This window comes from Limanda limanda, chromosome 1 (assembly GCF_963576545.1).
Source record: "Limanda limanda chromosome 1, fLimLim1.1, whole genome shotgun sequence".
NCBI lineage: Eukaryota > Metazoa > Chordata > Actinopteri > Pleuronectiformes > Pleuronectidae > Limanda > Limanda limanda.
Window position 1 is genome coordinate 13,476,156 of NC_083636.1, and position 20,305 is coordinate 13,496,460.

Genomic DNA, 20,305 nt, shown 5'->3' on the forward strand with positions numbered 1-20,305 from the left:
GATGTTGCAGCAGCAGCGGGTGAACACGCTCCCCCCCACTGTCCCCTCACATCCCTCCATCTTTGCGTCTGCTCTCACGCCGCAGACCCGCCGCACAGGTTCATCGTGAGCACAGACGCGTGAAAACATCGGGGAATCCCTCGCTTTGTGTTCCTGCTGACGCAAGCGAGCTCCACAGATCGTCCCAGAAACCCGGTTCATTCCAGGGATTAACAGCGTGGATCCACCGCTAGCGTCAGTAGATGGGATTCTACCGTACTGACACCCGGATAGCAGTGATTTAAGACGTTTGTAGGATTTGCAAAGTCTCACATGTGCTGATGCCATTTGTGATAATCATCTTCCTCACTTTTGAGAATGTAGCGACTAAAATAAAATATTTCTTTGGCAGCAGGTTATTCAAAGAATACAATCTTACACTCATCTGACGTACTAAATTACTCATATACAAAAATAAAACCAATAAATAGATCTGTTTATTACCCTATTGCTATTTGATTTATTAGGGCCCAAGCACTGACAAACAGTGAGGCCCTATTATTAACAAAAATATATTTTAATTTTATTTCATTTATCTTGTCTTATTTTTTTTTGTAATTTCATTTAAAAATATATATTTTATTTACCTCCTGCGCAGAAGTGCACTGCGGATATTTTATTTTTTGTTTATATTTGTTTTTGTTTTTAAGTTTACATAGTGTAAGATATTGTGCAATGAATAGGTGGTTGAAGTCCTGCCAACACGACAGCCTGCCAAACCTTCGTTTAACTTGTATTATGGAATTTCTATTTTCTTCAAAATTCTTCATCTGATTTTGTATGAAAGCTGGACTAACCATTCATTTATTTAGTCTGTCATTAAGAAACATTCTTTATTGACTGACATATAAAAACATACAGGACCAAACACAATCAACAGGCAACCAAAGAAAAATGCCACCGTTTTTTTATAAAAACGTAAAAATGTCTTGGCTCTGGAGGGGGAAAAAAATGAACCATCTTATTATTATTATACATACCCCCCCACTGTAACACAAAGAAACTCAGAAAACTGAATCCATATGGACCAAACTATTTGGTGGCTATGTACTGAATGTTCATTATTATTAGTCGCTGAGCTCCTCCTCGTCGCTGAAGTATGCGCTCTTCTTAATCTTGGGTTTCCTAGAATCCGATGATGTTGACGCGTTCGCCTCTTGAGACATACGCGTCTGCTTCCTCTTTTCCTCCTCTTCCTCAATATGGGCTTGCTGGATGGAGGGATACAAGGTGGTTGTTGAATTTTCAAACTCCTATAACTTCCATCTCAAACAATGATACATATTAAGCTCCTCTTTTCAATAAGTAAACATGTTTATTTCTGTAGGGATGTTAGAAGTGAATTTTAGGTCACAAGGACAAAAAAGGACACAAATATTACTAGATATAATTCAGAGTATAATATGCAAAAACCTGACGCAGATGTCAACACTATTTTTGAATTGTTTTATTTAGTATATGTGCACACTTACCTCAACAGCTATAGCTTGGCTAAGACTGTCTAAAGCCGGGTCCTCTCCCTCTTCTTCACTTTCTTCTTCTTCCTCTTCGCTATTAGCAGAAAAGGTGTAAGAATTAGAAAAACAGTCAATTTTACAATATCTCACAATATTGGCTTTAGTAAATACTTACACATGTTCAGTCTGTAGATCCTTTTTCTTCTTTTTCTTTTCCTTCTTCTTCGGGGGCTCCCTCTCTCCCAGTATGTTTTTGGGGCACGCGTAGCTCAGATGACCTGTGTCCTGTGATTTTAATCAAAAACACAAATAAAATGACAGTCAGACATCAGACAAACTTCTGAGATATTTTCTACACACCACATTTTATGTTTCCCCCTTTCAGAAAGGACTGGAAATGGATAACTTGCAATTGTGATTCAACAAAGTTTGATCCTCACTCACCCCACATTCATAACATTTGGTCTTGTCGGTGTAATTCCGCCTCCTTATGAACTCAGTCGCTCGTCCATTATCGACTGCAATGCTCGCTTTCACCGTTCTGCCAAACAACTGGGACATGAAAGCATTTGTGAATATCAATTAAAGAAGCATCAATAGCAAGGACACTGAACGCCTATGCTACAATACAAGGACACCAATATTTCAATATTAACAATATTAAGAAGAGAATATTTTCTGGTTACCTTAACTTGAATATGGTCATATTCTGAATAAGCAATAATTAAGAGATCTGGAGTATTTCAACCTCAGTAGCATTATTTAGACATGTATATGTCTTAATCTCATTATGGAGTTTACACAGCATTTGCAACGACACATACCAGTAGTAGTACGTAATGCTCCGTAACATGTTAACAGGAACATGAATGGACTATTCTACGAGCAACTCACGCAAACATCACAATTGTCTTATTCAGAATATAACAACATAATCAGTGGCACACAATATGTGAAAACACAACATCTCTGTGTGTCCTGCACCAGATGGGTTAAAAGCAGAGGTTAAATGTCCCTCCTTGCATGAGTGTGCTTGGGCATGTCTGCGTGTGTTTGGGACAAATAAATGTATCTTAATCTTAATCTTAGACTCACCACTTTGTTGTTTATTGCTCTTGCACAGTTGTGAGCCGAATCTCTGTCCAGGAAGAGAACAAACGCCACCCCTTTACTCAGCCGGGTGTCTTTATCTTTAACAATTGTGACCCTGAAACAAATGGAGTATATTATGGAAAATTATGGGTGATCTGCAGCAGCTACAGTTTGGTTTTCATTAATACTTATTCATGCCAGAACTAGGACTTACTTGACAACTTTTCCATATTTAGTGAGCAGCTGAAATGACACAAATAACATCGTCTCTATAGGAGTTTACTCTTATTTGTGGTTAACAGAAATGATTATTAATATAACAATTACCTTGTGTAGATCACTGTTGGTCAGTGAGAACGGCAGGTTGGACACATACACTGTGCTTTTACTTGGTGCCAACCCTCCACTCATCCTGGACACACACAGCACACTGTAGAGACAAAAGCACTGTCACAAAATGTCTGAATAAACGATCAACAACTAGCTACTTAGCTAGCCTTTACGCTACACTTCACTAAGTCCACCATTTATTATTGTCACGTTTGACCGTATCAAGTTACTACAAACGATTGATTGCCACTTATATATACATTTTATGAACCAAGCAACTTACCACCACCATTAGAATGTTGTGAAATCGCTTAAAATCGTTATATTTCAATGCAGGAAGCTAATAGCTAGGAAACGGCAACAAACGCCATACTTCAACGTCGCCGGTTGATGACGTACCCTGGCCTCCCGTCCAATGAAAACCCTGTTGTCCACCGGGAGAGGCTACACTTACTATCCGACCGAAGAGGGTGGGATTGTGTTTTGCTATTTTGCGTGGAATAAACCACCTTCTCAGTGTAGGTTACCACACACACGTCTATCGATACACACATTTATACGTTGTTTTTCATGTCGCGGTGACGTTACTCTATCCACCGGCTGGAATGTGACGTGAGGATGTTTACAGCATACATGGAGGCTAGCTAATTAGCAATGCTAGCTGCTAGCTCTCCATGGAGACACAGAAGCTACGAGTGAATTACCGCTGAACAGGAGATGTTGCGTTTGTTTTTGTAACGTTGTTGTCTTGCGGGTGGGTCGGTTGTGTGTCTACGCGTTGTGTGCGGGGATTGTTAGTCAAATAGATGTTGTGGGTCAGTGTGTTGTGTAGAAAGTAACCTCAACAAGCTCAGTAACTGGATTCGTGTTGAAATGCAAACACTGCTCCTTCATCTTTGCTCATTTCCTGCAGACAGAGGTCTCCCTCCTCAGCTTGTCTGTGAAGACCTCGTTAGAAATACAGGCACGAAAGCTTGTTGCTAATATATGGTGTTAATTTCTGTTTGTTGTTTTGCAGATTGTGCTGATCATCTTATATAACAAGGAGTCCAAAAGTAAGTTTTTAACCAACTCTGACAGTGCATCAGTTTAACTGTTGTCTAGAAACAAACCAGAAAATGCCTCTACTGTTACAAATAAACAAAACATGGTCATTTATTAGAGGATATTTTAAGTGGCACATACAAGGTTTGGGTTCATATTTAGAGATTGTATGTCTTTAAAAGTGTTTTCGCATGACTGGCTGTACTGCTGCAAAAACTAGTCATCAGACAAAATGTATTGCTATGTTTTGCATCTGAATGTCACTTGTAACTTTTTTATTTATGGTTGTGTGGGATGAAATGTTCAGTGCACTCAGCATCTTTCACTCTCTGCCTTTTTGCAGTGACGTACAGGAGAGACAGGAGCATACGAGAGGTGTATGATGAACGCTTTATAAACGAGAGACCAGTGAGTGTGAACCCAGTAGCTTCAGGATCTGTTTTGTTTTCCTTATATTCCGTACAATAAGCTTTGTTTTTCATCGTTCAATACAAACACAGTGAAGAATACTATGTCTTTTGAGAAGCTGGTACAAGTAATTTATTGGACAATGTGGAAAGAGAATATCACAGCCTAGTTAACTGAGAAGAATGTCTTCATGAATTTATTTTCCATATGAGCTGAAGGGGCTTTAAAGGGACTCTTACCTTTGTTGCATTTTTACACTTTTTTTGGATAAGGTTAAATTGGTATTAATAAGGTAATGACACTCTAAAATGCAAGACAGACCCACCAGGAGTAAAAACAAACAATTATTTCACTCTCATAATATTTAGTGAAAACTTCAACCAATAAAATTCTTCGGACCGTAGGACCTTATTGGCCGACAGACCTGTCTGTTTGCTGCATGGACATGCAGGTTTTCCGTCTGCTTCTTGTGGCGCATTCGGGCCCGCGTCATCAAGGCATGTGAATGCAAGTGTATATAACTTACCGAATCCATTGCTTTGGTAAACAAAAACTCACGTGCGTGCGCGGAGGCAGTAGGTTCTAAGTCTGCTTGTAAATAAAGTTTCTTCAAAAAAACACCGCGGATGGGAACGAGGGGGTGGGGCATTGGAGGAAGGCGGGATGATTTGAATGTGCTGTAATTCTCAAATGCAACAAAGGTAAGAGTCCCTTTAAGGGCAACTGGTTAAAATAATCTGTAATAAAGCTAAAAAGGAAATTCACTGGTTAAAAGTACATGAAAATTTCCAATCCATCAAATGTACCTGTGCTTTTGCAGGGTCCGTACCCACGGGCAGGTGGACCAGTGGAGAGGAGGGGCCCCTTTGTCAGACCTGAGGAGGACTACACCCGGGGTGGGTACGAGTACGAAGGAGCTCCCCGCTTTTTCCCGAATGGAGGCGCCCCCCGGAATTACCATGAAGATCAGAGGAGCTATCACGGCGACAACCTTCATTTCCCTGCCGAACGCAGAGCCGTTCCGCCTCCCAGAAGGGTGAGAGCCACGTGTTCCACATGACTGCATCACTTGTGAAATGCATATGAGCTAAGGCAGTGGATACAAATTAGTGAGGTACAACTGGAATCAAATGGCAGATGCATACCACATGAGTTAATCATGCACACATATAACCCGCCAGCTGAAGGTGCTACAGTAAATGATTAACTGTAGATATTTCATGCCACAGCGTGTGTCAGACATTTGCCTTGTTTCATTGTGACATAACATTATGATGGCTTTGATTTTTTTGTCTAAGCATTTATCTTTATAGCTGATTAACTAACTCTGGGGCATTGTGTCAATACTGTGCATTTTCTGACATTCTTGCAAACATTTTCAGGCATGAATCCATTAGATACAATTACATACACTGTAGGGAAGTAATTGGAGAAGAATGGAAGTTTAATGCACCTCTAGCAAAAATAATGTTGGGTTACACTGGGAAACATCCAAATCATGCCGAAGAAATGGCATTTAGATTCACCCTCATATTTTTTATTTTTACATTTTCTCAAATGTGTGTTGCAGGAGGATTTTCCTTACAGAGTACCCAGAGAGGAGCCTCACCCAGGCCGGACTATGGAGTTTGGGTAAACTTCTCCTCTGAGGCTTGCCACAAGTCTTTTGTGTTTCATTCCTGTGCTTCAGCTCGGGCTGGATTTCATTAGGCCTCTGTTTGCAATATTCCTGTTTTCAAAGGCGTGTTTACACAGCCACAATCATTTATCATGGTTGGCTTTGACCCATATTTGTCCGTCACACCTTATTCACATTTCTTCAAGCCTCAAGTCTCGCCTGGCTCCACAGTATTAGACAACTGTTAAGATAAGCAATGTTTGCTGAGCATTGGCAGTACTTAAGCTGCAGATCGGATTGCAGGAATTCAGACTGGAGATTTTAATTGACAGATTGACTGTCTTTTGACCTGTGCTTCCATCAGGGCAAGCAAGTCTAACGGTAGATGACCTGTGACTAGCTATAGCTCGCTACAAACAAGTGTGCAGATGCATGTGGAAACTGTACTTGTATAATAGAAGATAAGTCTTTTTGTACTGTGTGTTACCAGGTAGCTGTAGCAATATTGTTACACAACAGACAACAGACTTCAGTGTGTAAGTTGTGTTTATAGTGGGTGGGTGTTTGGAGGCAGGGCTGTGTTGAGATGGTGCTTTGTTGTTCTGCAGCTCTCCCGGCCTGTGTGCAAAAAGCAACACTTTACACAGAGGCAACATTTTACAAAAGAAACTACAGCATGTAGAATTGCCACTTGGCAGACACACAAGGATACAAAGGCTTTCATTCTGAGCAGTGATTGCGAGTTGTGAAGGGTCGCCGAGGTCAGTTCCGGCCTGTTGATTGGTGAGTTTGGTCCAAGTAAAGGTCAGAGGTCAGTAGAGAGGTTATGGGGAGTTTGGGAAAGGGTCACAGAGGGAGCATGAAGATAGCACAAAGCTCTATAGAAGCAGCCTCTCATGCATATTTTGACCCTCTGATTCTTTAACATGAACACTATATAACACAACACAAATATCCTCTTTGTTTAAGCCACTCTGAATCAAACTTGTCTGTTCAGCCTGGTTAAATGTTTCAAGTCAGGTCAAATCCTGATAGAGAATAGAGACATGATCCAGCTACTGGATGAGTTCCACCTTATATGTGGAAATATATTGTGTGTAAGTCAAAACCATATGTGATTACTTTGGGTTTATAACTCTCCAGATTCTTTATGAGATATTTTTGCATATTGAGGAATAAACAAGCTTAAACACTAAACCAAATGATTATTACTTCACTGTTGTACCAGATGTTTCTCATCTTTCATCTTGTACCATATTTGTTTGTGTATTTACTTCTAACTGTACCTCATGTGTTTTTGTTGCCTTAGTGCCCGTGCTCCACCTCCTCATAACGTGCGAACCCAGGGAATGTACCCGGCGCCCAGGTCGCTCCCAGAGAGCGGAGAGGACACACTAGTCCAGGCCATCCTCAACCTGGACAGAGGGTAATAATAATGATGATAATACATTTTATTTATAGGCGGCTTTCACAGCACTCAAGGTCACCTTACAAGGCAGAACAAGAAATAGACATGTATCAGAAAGATCAATTAAATTAACAGTGATTAAAACATTATGTAGGTTGGCCAGATGGAAATCAATCTGACTAAATATGCCACTTCATAAAGATGGGTTTTGAAACTGGATTTGAAGATGGAGATAGAGTCAATGAGAGAATTTTTTGATTTTTGACATTGAGAACGGTTTTACAACTGGTATCATTGGTCCTGTGCATGAGTCCTGTGCAGTAGCCTTTAAGCACCACTAGAATGCAGCATTGTGCCTTGTTTCCACAGAACAATACTAGTTGTATTGGAGACTGGTTCAGAACTGGAAATGTCTTTTATCAAAAGATTAGAAGGAGATGATTTTTCATTCACTGTGACACTAAAAGTTTGAAGCCTTGCAATCATAAAAAGGTCACACGTTCCTCTTCTATTCCAGGGAGGACAGAGACCCTTACAGGAGAAAGGCCGCCCCGTTCCCCCCACCCAGAGAGCGCTCTCCTGTACGCCGTGAGGTGGCACGCTCCCCCCACAGTCGCTCCGGCTCCAGCGTCAGCAGCAGAGGCTACTCACCAGAAAGGGCCAAGAACATGCCTTTTCCTTCACAGCAAGGCAAGAGTATGCAGAGTTCTTAGTTTTCCCGTCAGCTGACGCCGTGTGGAGCTCTTTCACATCAGAACAACCACCCACAGAAAATTATTTATTGCTTTTTTATTTTCTCTCACCAATTTTGTTGTTTTTACTCACTGTCAATCCACAACTGATAATCTGGCCGGCTGGCTTTACAGGTGCAGACGGTCCCGATGGTCTCGCAGGTGTCACTGAGCACCTTTGGGGGTCGCTCTTTCCTCAACAGGGCGGAAATGACACTATGGGTCTGTACATGGAGCCATGTGCAACTGAGCTTGGACCTGGGTGAAGAATAAGATCAGATGTTGTTCATCGTATGTCTCTATGCATCTTTGTCATATCGGACAAATGTTGGCTTTCTTTTCTCTAAGATGTCTAAATCTTGAGAAAGATGCAGGGATGGAGGAAGTAATTAATTTAAGGCCTGTAGATAGTTATAAGCATTGATAAATTCAAGTTCAACCCTGCAGAATATTATAGAGCACCTATATTAAAACCTAAGGAATCAAATTTACAGAAAACCTTTATGACACTGAAATTCTTTCACCCAGGTCTGAAGTAAACTGCATCATCTGTTTTGTCTCTTAATTAGAACTTAGTGGTGATTTTGGTGATTTGGTCTTTCATAAAAAACATTTCTACTTCCTGTTTTGGAGTTCCCTTAGCACTTGTACACTGTAGTACACTGATCTGATGTTGATCTGAATTTTCTGGCCTGAAGCATTATTCAATGATTGAACAGATGATAGACTGTACATAAAGATGGCCGACATTACAAAGCCAAAGCGTCTCCATTGACGTGACCCCGCTACCATCCGGACAATGCTGGCTCTCTGGCTTAAATTCTTGATAGTGGGAGGAAGTGGAGATATGTCGTCCATCTTTATATACAGTCCATGGTCCAGCATAAATCTGACCAGATTGACTGACTAACTCACAATCCTTAAACTAGCATCTTGCTGACAGCGCACATGCACGGAAACTAACTTCACTGAAGGTTAACTGAAAGTAATCTGAATCAAGTGGAACAGAAAAGTGCTGAAGTATCTCCTCGTTCTCTGCATGTTCTTTGTAGGATTTGAAGCGTCAAACCTTCTGACCTCCCTGTTTATTCAGATCTGCTACCATCTTCAGCCGGGCCTTTTCTCCTTTTTCCATTTGATCCGTGCTTTTTTACTCACAAAGCTCACAAGACCATGTGACATCATCGTCATGCTAATAAGGGGAAATTCCAAACAGTTGCTTGATGGCATTAAACAATGGGTGAAATGACTACAACTTATTTAAAAGTAGTGCAGAGCTGTTTTTAGTGGTGCATCGGAGCAGTTGGCATGCTTGCGTGTTTGCTGTAGGAGAAATAAGCGTATAAATTATGTTCACAGCCAGTGACCTTACGGTTTGGTCTTCCTACAGGTTATGACGAGACTTATTCTCAGAGCACGATGACTGGTAAGTACAGAAGAGTTGTCATAGATAGCTTAGAGAAGTAAACCCCCCCCCCATATTAATTAATGAGTTGACACGCAGAGGATTTGTTTTCAGTAATAGTCAAAGGTTACAATCGTTAAACTTAACCTATTCCCAGTCTTTGTAACCTGAGTGAAGTGGAGGGAGCGTTTCTAATGTGTCCCGCAGTCGTCCTCCCCACTCTGTCTGCCACTTTGTCAGGCCTCATAAAGATGCCACCGGGTCGTGTGGGGTATGAAGATGGAGAGGGGATAGGATGTCTGATGGATATTCCTGAAGCCGACGTTTCCACTCATGGACGTTTTTTTTCTTCTTATTTAAGTGCTTAGAGCTCGTATTTGTTCATAGGAGGTGACTATCAAGATGGCCGGTGAATCCTCTCACTGGAGTCTGGAGCTCGGAGACAACCGCCCTGTTTGTTGTTTGTTCCAGATGTTCTAGCCTCGGTACCTGTCTGGATCCTGAAACTAAACTTCATCACCTCTTTCCTAAAGTCCTCAAACACTCTCTCTTTCTGGACTCACTAATCGTCCACTTTCCTCCATTAAATTCTTGCTGTTTTCTTCCTCTCTGGTATCTTGTTCTTTACTTTACTTCCAGTTTGTCCCTTGCTCAAGTTTCATGTGGTCCAACCTTCTTGTGGTCTTGTTCTCATTTCTACAGACAAAATTCCCGGCCTGTCGAGAGAAGGCTCTCCACACAGCGCAACGTCGAACAAGGTGAGCGGAGGCAGATGACTACTGCTTGCTTTAATAAGCTGTTTGCAGGCATGCTGTTAATCAACTGAAATTATCTGGAGGGGCTGCATGGGGGAACACAAATGTCCGAGTCAGCTGCTCCTGACATTCTCAAGAGGTTTTCTTGGCAGCACCTGAGTAGAAACTCCGGATAATGTCCTAATAAGCTAATGTGAGATTGAAGCAGGAGGACATGATGACGTATTCAGAAAGTGATGGATGCAAAACTTAAAAAATAGGCGTAGAACACAAAGAAAATGTCAAAATGGAAAGACAATGAGATTTGAGAGCTTTTGGAGACGAGTGCCGATGTTAAAGCTGTAAACGGAACCATGTGATCTCTACAGTGGAATTTATGTCATGTCCTTCCTCCAGCATGCTCCACAACCCCTCTCCTGAACGCGTTTGACCTTAGAACATCCAACTCTCATTCTTCATATGTGAGATGCAAACTTGAGGTCATGTATGAAGATACATTTTGTGCTTTTGCACTTGAATTTGACTTTTTTGGTTCAATAGGACGAGCAAGAACACATCACAAACTTATGTTTATTTTCATGAAAATAAACAGGTTGGTCTTAAAATGATAAAAACAGAAATTCAGTTCTAAATGTACGATGCACCGCTCTATTTATAATAATAATAGCTTAAATTTATATATTGCCTTTCAAGAGACCCAAGGTCGCTTATTGTCCACCATGTCACTGTACAGCAGGATGCACCTGGAACTTCTTAAATTCCATCCTTCTAATAAACATCGAGTCCCATTGAAGTGTGTTAATGGGTTTTAAAGTGGCACTCACACAGAGCATGAAAGCCACCAGGCCTGGGCTTTGTTTACCTGTGGTGTAAGCAGAGCTCAATCACCAGAACTAATGGGAGTTAGGGGAGCTCGAGTGACGAGGAATAAGTAGATCCCCTCATTTTAAAAAGAAAATACTTTTACTGTTTTCAGTAAGTGCTGAAGGTGGATACCCCCCGCTGCCTGTTTTGAAAATAATAGCTTGTTTTGCTGATAACTACGCAGGGGAGTGTAAATAGAATCAGATGTGATTAGGCGCGATGTGTCTGGTTGTGGCCACCCAGAAGTGAAGAGGCTAACTCGGTATCCCCACTCGCCACGTTATCACGGCATCTTTGCTTCGAGTCCCTGCGGATCTCATTGGGATGTTTTTAGACTGTTTTCCTTTTTCTGCTGAAGAATATGAATGAATATGTTTGTTAGCTGGGACTCTCTGGTGCTTGTCGCAGGTCGTGGGTTGTGAGGAACAGTTATGCATCGTTGGACTCACAGGAAATGTCTTAATGTATATATCAACAGCCTGTGTCTACACACACAACATATGGTATGGGTGGCAAAGAAAGTAAAGACTTCAGTGTTACCATTCAAGAAGCATTTAGTTTGTGACGGTTAACTTTACTGTGCGTTGAAAAAATTACAATATATCCACTAAATCTGGTCTTAACCACGTAGACTGATGGACCTCCAGACATCCATGTTTGCTTGATTTTCAGACACTTAAATTAAGTGCTAAATTGTATGTTTTAAACTGAGAGAACACAAACTCTGATTTTGTGTTTGCTTTCTGCTCTCAAGGACTGAGACATGACAAAGTGTCTGGGAAATAAGAGCGTTAGTTCCAAATATGACCAAATTCTAGTCGTCTACTGCTCTAACAGTTTTTAAATCTGTTGAAATTACCTTTGAAACACTTGAATATCTTTATCAAACATTCCAAGAGTTAGTTAATTACTATGGTTCCCACTAAACACTATATTGATAAAAGACACAGCCATATATAAAATAGAAAAATAACGGTAAACTAAAAGTTTATTTTTTTCAAAGGAAATGTTTTCTTGTCTGATCATGAGAATAAACATTTCCTTTCTGGCTGATGATACATTTTAAAACCCATTTTCTTTTTTTAACAGCACTGCTTTTGTAGCAGCTGCTCTAAATGTCTAAAATGAAAAAGAGAGTCATTGACATTGGTTAACCACCTAATGACCTCATAATGTGCTTAACTTGTAATATTTTTTACAAGTCACAAAGTCACTTTGATCAAAAAGACTGTTAAACTTGGTCGTTAAATTCTGCTTTAATGCTGAGGGAGCATCATTATTTATCTCATTAGGCATCTTTAGATCTTTTTAAGCTCCTTCTGTAGGTCATTTGAATGTTGCCATTATTTCTTCTTAATGGATAAGTTCTTTTAAGGGCACAGGAAAACAACTTTCCTCTTCTTCTAGTGTCCTTTTTTTAAGGAACCACCCACCACCACCCCATCAACTGCTGTGATCAAAGTTTTTTTACTAAGTGCTCCACCCCTCCACACACATACACACTGCAGCGTCTGCTTCTGTGTTTGATCCAGCCCGGGGTGCATTGTTGTCCTCTGTTCTAGGGGGGCACAAACCCATAACCTTGGCCTAGATGAAAGAGCCTGTGCTGTGCCCCCAGTAAAGCTCGCACTAATGGCCCCGGCCACTGCCTGCTGCGGGGATTCAACAAACACTCGCAGGCTCTCTGGAGCCACCCCAGACAGAAGAGACAAAAAGAGGGGGGCACCAACAGAGCGGCACCAGCTCTGGCTGTGACCCGGGGTGGTCTAATGGGTGTGGAGTTTGTCCGGGCACTGCAAAGGTCACCAGAAGACAATTAAACCGCGATAATAGGAAAAAGTTTGCTTTCTTCCTGTGGAACATCTACCAAATAGCTTGGTTAATAAATGTTGATGTTTATAATAATCCCCAAACTTTTCCTTGAGCAGTGTTTTTGTACATACACTATGTGCGCGATGATGTTTTTTAATTTTGTCTGGAAGGTTTGACCTTTGCACGAACATGGCTGGCAAATCCAGTCTTAGTAAAAAGAATATATATATATTAGCCATTAACATAAGGGAGGCAGGGTTAATTACCTACAATGCTAGCAGCCACCAGGTGGCAGCAAATGAGACATTTTGGCTTCTCTTTTGTTAAGCGATCATGCTGTCCCATCTTTTATATACATTCTACAAATCCAAGCCAAGCTTTGTGTTGAAACAAAAACGTCCCTCGCAGGTTGGGTTGTACCCACTGAGCCGAAGTGAAAGACCGGGTTCTTTTTTCACTGACAAACACAATTTTAGATACATGCACACACAAGTGAACACACAGGACTTGGCTTCAGGGGAGGATCCGAGGGAGGAATAATTGGATGATGCTTTTATGAGCTGTGCCTTTTTATTTTAGACCACACTCGACTTTGTGATGTACCATCTCCTGTAATTTCTCCCTCTACCATCTTAGACGTATGACGAACCCTGTGGCTTGTTTCCCTTAATGTATGAGTGGACCTTTAGTCATGGCTGGGCAGTTCTGCTCCCCTGCCTTCAAATAGTAATAGTATCAGGAAATGAGTAAAGAAAAAAAAAATTGAGCAGTGATTCAAGTTGGCCTCGTTTCACCCCCTGTGCTTTTCTTTTGGCTTTCACAGTCGTACTTGTGGGTACTAAAGTTTCCAGTCTTCCCATTAGATGGCCCACCATGGCTTATCTGGCTAGACTTTTGATGCTCTTAAGATATAAGAGTCAGTTACACAGAGAAATAGGCTTGGTGTTGGAGCCAAGCTCTTGTCATAATCTGCTAAGTAATAACAGAGCGTGATATAAAGGGCAAGTCATTTGATATAGCACATATATTTAGTCCATTGAAGTCTTTGACCTGTTGTAGATGTGACTCTGCCTTTCCAGCCAGAGGCGCTTCTTCAGGATATCTACGTCTTTTTATACTTCGCTTCATCAACCACATTTTTCCTGCAAAGTTATTCAGTATAGTTCAGGTCATTGCATTGTACTGACTATATGCGATGCGCCTATAAGTTGCTGACCTACATTCTATAACATTTCCCTTTCTCTGCAGTATCTTAAAGATATCACTGTGACATTTCTGTCATCTTGGTGTATTGATTTTCTGAATTGGCCTTATCAAAGGGAACTAATGGAACCAGTCTCCTCTGTATTATGGTTTTATGTGTTATCAAAGCATTTTCTAGATCCCCCCCTCTTTTAAAATGTTTCCCCTTCAAAACATTTTTAGAAGCTGTCGCCACAGAATTTTAACTCAGTCTTTTCTCTCCTTGGACATTTCAGGAGGAAAACCATCCTCTAGAAGCTCCAGAAAAAGAGGACCCCCTGGTAGCTCCCCTGGTCGAGGAGAGCCAAATGTCTGCTGAAAGTTTTCAAGAGCAACGAGCGCAGGCCATCGCAGTTAAAGCCCAGGAGATAGAGAAGGTACGTTTCCAGCACATAACGTGTGAAATGCAACTCCCAACTGGAAAAAAGTTAAAATAGCACATTACGTCTTGAACTCTGTGAGTTTTCTGCTATATTATAGTCTCTTAAACATTTCAGCTCTTTTTAAAACAGTAATTTATTGTCAGAGCTGATAAAAACTGTTTAGATGGACACAGCAGTTTGAATTCCATATTAGTATTCATGTAAAAGAATTCATGAAATCATTTATTTCTTCAGCAGCTCTTGGAAATTTACTGTTTTTATAATCCTGCCATTACAACTTAGTAATTTGTAAGACTTTTTAATAAATGTCAATAGTGCATGCAGGAGACACGCTCAACCTCCAGTTTATAATCCGATACATATGGTGACCTTGGGTTCTCTGACTCACACATGGGTTATTTTACTGGACAGGCCCGAACTGGAACAGTCACCTATTACAGGAAATTAACTTCTCTGTCCACCAGTCGGGGGGGGGTTAATGATGACGCTTCTAATGCGCGACAGAGGGAGAAATTAAAAAAAACAAAATAAATCAAATATCTCCTGGTGAAAAAGCGGCACCATATGTGTAGAAGACACGGACGAAGATGTTGAGAGTTTGTGGTGATAAGCGCTGACGCCGGTGTCTGAGAGTCAATAAAATCACATGATATCCGCAGCAGAGTTAATACGTCAGGATTTGTTGCTGTTGTGGATGTGTCTGTAAAGAGAAGCCCCCGCATGTGTTTATGTGTGAAGTCCAGGTTCTTTACAAATACATACACACACACACACACCGACCTGCACACAGTGATCTGGAGAGGACACACATACATGAACACATAAATGAAACCAGGAACACAAGTACAGTCTAGTCCGGGTATATAGGTTTGCACGTACACTGAATTGGGGGGTAAAGCATTTAACAGAGCTAAACCACCCAAGGCTCCAGGTTACAGCTCTGCTCAGTTATCTAATGAAGGCAATTCCTGCACCAGTGAGCGCCACCACCGCTTTACTGGGACCATTAAACCTGAGCCAGCTCTGCCCTGGGGTACACACTCTGCTCTCACGCCAAGCTGCACCAGGGGGCCCACAGGCTGTTCTAACACTGCTGCTGACGCTGCAGCCTCTGGCCCATTTTACTGCCTGTCTATTTCTCCACCATCTGTGACTCCTCTCGCTCCTCGCACAAGACGAAACCGTGTAACATTTAAACTGCGGTGCATGAGCTTTATTTCACATGCTCAGGTATTAGGAAATGTTTGAATGCTGTCATCACCCCCCCCTCCGGTATAATCTTGAATTCTGGAAAGACCTAAAGTGGTCGGAACAGCATGTTCCATTTTCACAGGGATATGAAGTTTCATGTTTTCATTCCAGGATTTCAGATTCTTAGATGACTATCATTTTCTACGCACTATTCCAGCGTTTTTCCCTCCTCCTCTTGTTCGTCTCTTTGGCTTTTATGAGATTCAGTAAAGCGGCGTTTCCTCCGTTGCGTGTGACTTGGCTGTCCTCACGCTGTCATGACAAGCCTGGATTGCTACCTCCACCAGAAGAGGTTAGGTTTTCGACAGCGGCAGCTTTCTTGTCAGCGAGATTACACAAAAACGACAGAATGGATATCCACAAAACTTGATGGAAGGTTGGGACATGGGCCAAGAAAGAGCCCATTAAATTATGGCACCGATCCAGGTTCTTCTTTTTGACTTTAACATCACATTTTTCACATTTTCACCAATTGCCCAGGGAATAGCCTGTGCTTTTGGATGGGGGAACAATCTAGCATATTTAGTGAACTGAAATCTATTAGTGTGTACAATTTGGTGTGATTGGATTGAAAGTAAGTGGAATGTTGTCACGACTGTGAGTGAGAACACAACCGGCCCATGAAAAGAAGTAATCAGATCAAAATTATTTGCTTATTCTCTCTACAAATCTGCAGGAAAATGTTAGCAAAACATTTCCTCTCTTTAATCAAAACCTGATGAACTTTCCTTCACATCGTGCTTGGTCACCTGCCAAAGTTGCCTCACAAAATAGACCCTCGAAAAAATTTACGAGCACTTGTCTGGTGGCTGTTATTAATTCTCCCATCATGCCCCAGAACATGCGGCTAATCACTCTTAACACACTTTTTAACACGCACTTTCACACGTGCTCTGCCAAGTCACCGCAGCGTCTCCGTGGCAGCAGGCGCTCGCGGTTCAGCCACTTGAAAAGTGTCGGCCAGATGTTTGGCTGTGCACCCGATCTGGATCTCGCAATCTCATCCGCACACACGACCACAAACACACTCCTGTCCAGTAGCTTTTCCAAGAAGTCTCAGATCCAAATCTGAAATCACTCCACAGAAATTCAACTTCTTTCAAAGTTAACTTTGGCTGCTGCTGCTGCGACCAACCGGTTATATTGAGTGACAGGGCATGAGAGGCAATAAAGGGTATTAGATTTTACTTCTCGTAACCTCAGTTTTCATATAAAGGGAGTTTTATTTCATTTGTGAGGAATCTGCATATATTTGGCTGCAACATAAACGAGTCAGACAGTTCCAGCCTCAGTGAGGGTTCATGAGTGAGGATGGTGAATCTGGAATCATTAATTTGTCCCTTTCGCTCAATTCTGAAACCAGGCAGCCTCACTCGCTCACTCCCATTCTCCCACCTGGGACATGCAGTTTTTTCCGGCTATAGAATAAATTGAGTTTGAAGTACAATACATTTTTAGAAACGTCTTAAGTGACCCCACCCCATAAGTCAAGAACCGGTCCCTTCCTTCCCTATTGGACAACAAGGGAGGGATTTCAGGAAGTGTGTTTCGAATACAGGATGTATCATATCAGCATATTGTTATTGGGATAAGCTTTTCCCAGCATCCATAGAGGTTTTTGTAAGCATGCTTGATGGATACTTCCTCAGAAGAGCTAATGAATAGATAGATGTAGTGTTGTCTACTGTTGAATTAGACCACGGGACTTTAATTGATGAGAAGGAGTGATTGGCTATCAGAAGTACCCAATAGTCATCGTCAGGAGGAAATTCCTTCTTTTGCACTGAATTCAACACATTTTCCTGAAAATTTCTTGAGGGACTGAATCCAAGAATGCAAATGTCCGGATATTTTCTGTAACTCTTCCTGCCAACTTCTCATCTCACGTCCTGCCTCCTGCTGCTCTACCAAGTACCCACCGCCCACCTGAATGCTCGGTACATTTTCCTGTTGGCGCGTCTGACCTGGACAGTCTCCACGGAGTTCATGTCTGAAAACAACCTTGGTGTATCTGTTTAATCCGATTTTGGAAAGCTGCCAACTGTTGTCACTCGTACATTAACTCTGTTGGCCACCAGATCTTTATTTGAGATCTCCCCTCAGCTCCGAGCACGCTCTCCAATCTAGGAACATTGTGGGAGTCTATAAATAAGCCAGCGAGTTAGAACGCCCTGCAGCACAGAAGCCACTGTTGGCATCCAGTGAATGGCTGAAACCCACCCTTGCCTGGCCTAATTTTACACACACAAGCGCACGGGCTCATTCACAAACGCACACATCCGTGCACAGCCCCTGTCATTGGAAGTGCCCTTGTGCGTCTGCCTGCGGCTCTGAAACTCGATGTAACAAGCTGCAGCGTTGGTCAATTCAGTCACTTTCACTGGGTCAGAGAAGACAGGTGATTAAGAGATGGAAGTTTGGACAGAATGACAAGAGGGAAAAACATGTGTGTCATGAAATGGTGTGATGGAGATAAAAGCAGTAGTGTCCCTTGGAGAAACGGAGGTATGACTCTCTGAAGTTTATATTTTTATTCCTACAGAAAACCGCAGTGTCCAATTAGTTGTCTAATTCTTGTGTCATGGATTTTTGGTAGTTCTTCATACTAAGTATTTTTTCAATAAGATTGTTGAGGGTTCTTTATTCCTTATAATCTCCCATAAAGTGGTGCTTTGGAATTTCTTTGTTATGACTACTACTTTATTCAGCAGGATTAAGGTGCAGGATTTATTTACATTTCTTGGGTCTGGGATTTATCCACAGAATGTGATGCAGAAGTATTACCATCAGTTGAAAAGTCTATTTCATTGTGAGCTCACGTGAAGGAACACAAGTTTCAAACAAGTCTGTTTTGAAGTTTGACAAATCGAACCACTCTGTGAGGAAGCAGCAGGCTGCCTCCATTGTTTTTATGTGATATTTGAGGCTGGGTGTGAAATCCCAGCTCCCTAACAAGACTCCAGCACCTCTTCCTCATTGTCCCTCAAACACCTATTATATGCCTCCGAGCCTCCACTCAAGTGGCTTTTATGGCACCTTGAGCTGCCCTCTCCTATATGAAGGGCCTCATTAAACTTGAGAGGATGGGTGTTTATCGTTTGACGCTACACGATGCGTGTTAACACCGGAGTGACCGGCTCAGGCTCTGGAGGGTTTACACCAAGGTGACAGGTGGAACAGGAAGGAAGCAGCTCCTCATCCCCTCATAACCCTCTGCCTGTCGACACTTTGTAGAACTCGAGCTACATGCAAATGGTTGTAAATGTGTCTGAGATCAGGTCTTCACACTGTTTGTCCATGTCCAGGTGTACCGGCAGGACTGCGAGACGTTCGGCATCGTCGTGAAGATGCTGGTGGCCAAAGACCCCAACCTGGAGAAGCAGCTGCAGGTTCCCCTCAGGGAGAACCTCGGGGAGATCCGGGAGCGCTGCCTCGAGGACCTCAAACACTTCATCGGTGAGCTGGACGAGGCCGTGCGGCAGCCGGAGCCCTCGGTCTGCGACTCGACCACGCCGTCCACGTCTGGCCATAAACTCTCAAAGACGGCAGTGAATCACAGCTCCTCTTACTGACATGTCGTTAATTGAGACTAAACATAGGAATGACTCTTGGAATTGATGGATATCTTCACATAAACTGTGGATGCTGGACTGAAGCTACTTGACAGCACAGCAACATGAAGAACAAGTCATTATGGAGACGATGCAGTGATGCACCTGGGGGACGATCAGTGTTAGTTGTGAACAGAGCTTTTTTGGTTTTCTACATTCAATTCCTCTGTTAAAAGATGTTGATTATGAAATGTTCTTGAGTTGTTTTTATGTCAAATGTTCAAAAATAAAAAATGTTGTCTATTTAAAAGCCACTTCTGTCATATCCCAGTGAAAATGGTTAAAATGGTTCTCATTCTTTAACCTTTCTTTGCCGTGTTTTTGGCCTGTTGTTTCAGAAAGTAAAACCAGACTAGATTTTGAATTGAGTATTTTCAGTCATGTGACTTTCTACAATGTGATATTTGACTCGGTGCTGCTACAATTTACAACAACAATGTTGAACGTTATTGTATAAATTTCTTACTGGTGAAAAAGCCTGGTCAGGTTCATTTCATTGTGTTTCATTGTTATTATTTTGATTACTTGAGACACAGCTTTGCACAAACGTCTCTGAAGGTTGTAGTAAACACGATTTCAGTTTTGTTTGTCATCTATTAAAACAAATTTCAAATGTTTAAATATTTAGGGCAGTAGTTTACGTTCATTGCATGTCTCCGTTACAGTAAACATCTGACGTGCGTAAATTCAAATGCATGTTCTTTAATGATTTTATGCTTCCACAAGTTAAGTATGTTAACAAATTAATACTTAATTAATGCTGTGAAATATTGAGTGTAGAAAAACCTTTTTATCCATGATTTTAAAATGATCCACCACAGAATCCCATAAGCTATTCCACATTAAAAACACCTT

The 20,305-nt window shown here is 41.7% G+C and overlaps 2 protein-coding genes across 3 annotated transcripts; one reads left to right on the forward strand and one right to left on the reverse strand.

Moving 5' to 3' along the window:
• Nucleotides 1–858: 858 nt before the first annotated feature.
• Nucleotides 859–3,305, reverse strand: zcrb1 (zinc finger CCHC-type and RNA binding motif 1). Its single transcript, XM_061077409.1, has 8 exons — nt 3,202–3,305; nt 2,916–3,018; nt 2,803–2,831; nt 2,592–2,703; nt 1,941–2,048; nt 1,672–1,781; nt 1,512–1,590; nt 859–1,250 (listed from the first exon to the last, which is right to left on the reverse strand). The coding sequence occupies exons 2-8, from the start codon at nt 2,997–2,999 to the stop codon at nt 1,107–1,109; spliced, it is 666 nt and encodes a 221-aa protein (XP_060933392.1). The 5' UTR covers nt 3,000–3,018; nt 3,202–3,305; the 3' UTR covers nt 859–1,106.
• Nucleotides 3,306–3,358: 53 nt separating this feature from the next.
• On the forward strand, nt 3,359–20,073 carry pphln1 (periphilin 1). 2 transcript variants are annotated; one of them, XM_061077406.1, is made up of 12 exons: nt 3,359–3,436; nt 3,937–3,973; nt 4,306–4,370; nt 5,191–5,406; nt 5,941–6,002; nt 7,298–7,414; nt 7,914–8,086; nt 8,263–8,349; nt 9,518–9,553; nt 10,235–10,290; nt 14,442–14,582; nt 19,145–20,073. In XM_061077406.1, coding segments are annotated over exons 2-12 (1,221 nt in total). In that variant the 5' UTR covers nt 3,359–3,436; nt 3,937–3,972; the 3' UTR covers nt 19,412–20,073. The 2 variants fall into 2 exon arrangements, with proteins under 2 accessions (XP_060933389.1, XP_060933390.1); XM_061077407.1 differs by lacking the exon at nt 9,518–9,553.
• The last annotated feature ends 232 nt before the right edge of the window (nt 20,074–20,305 follow it).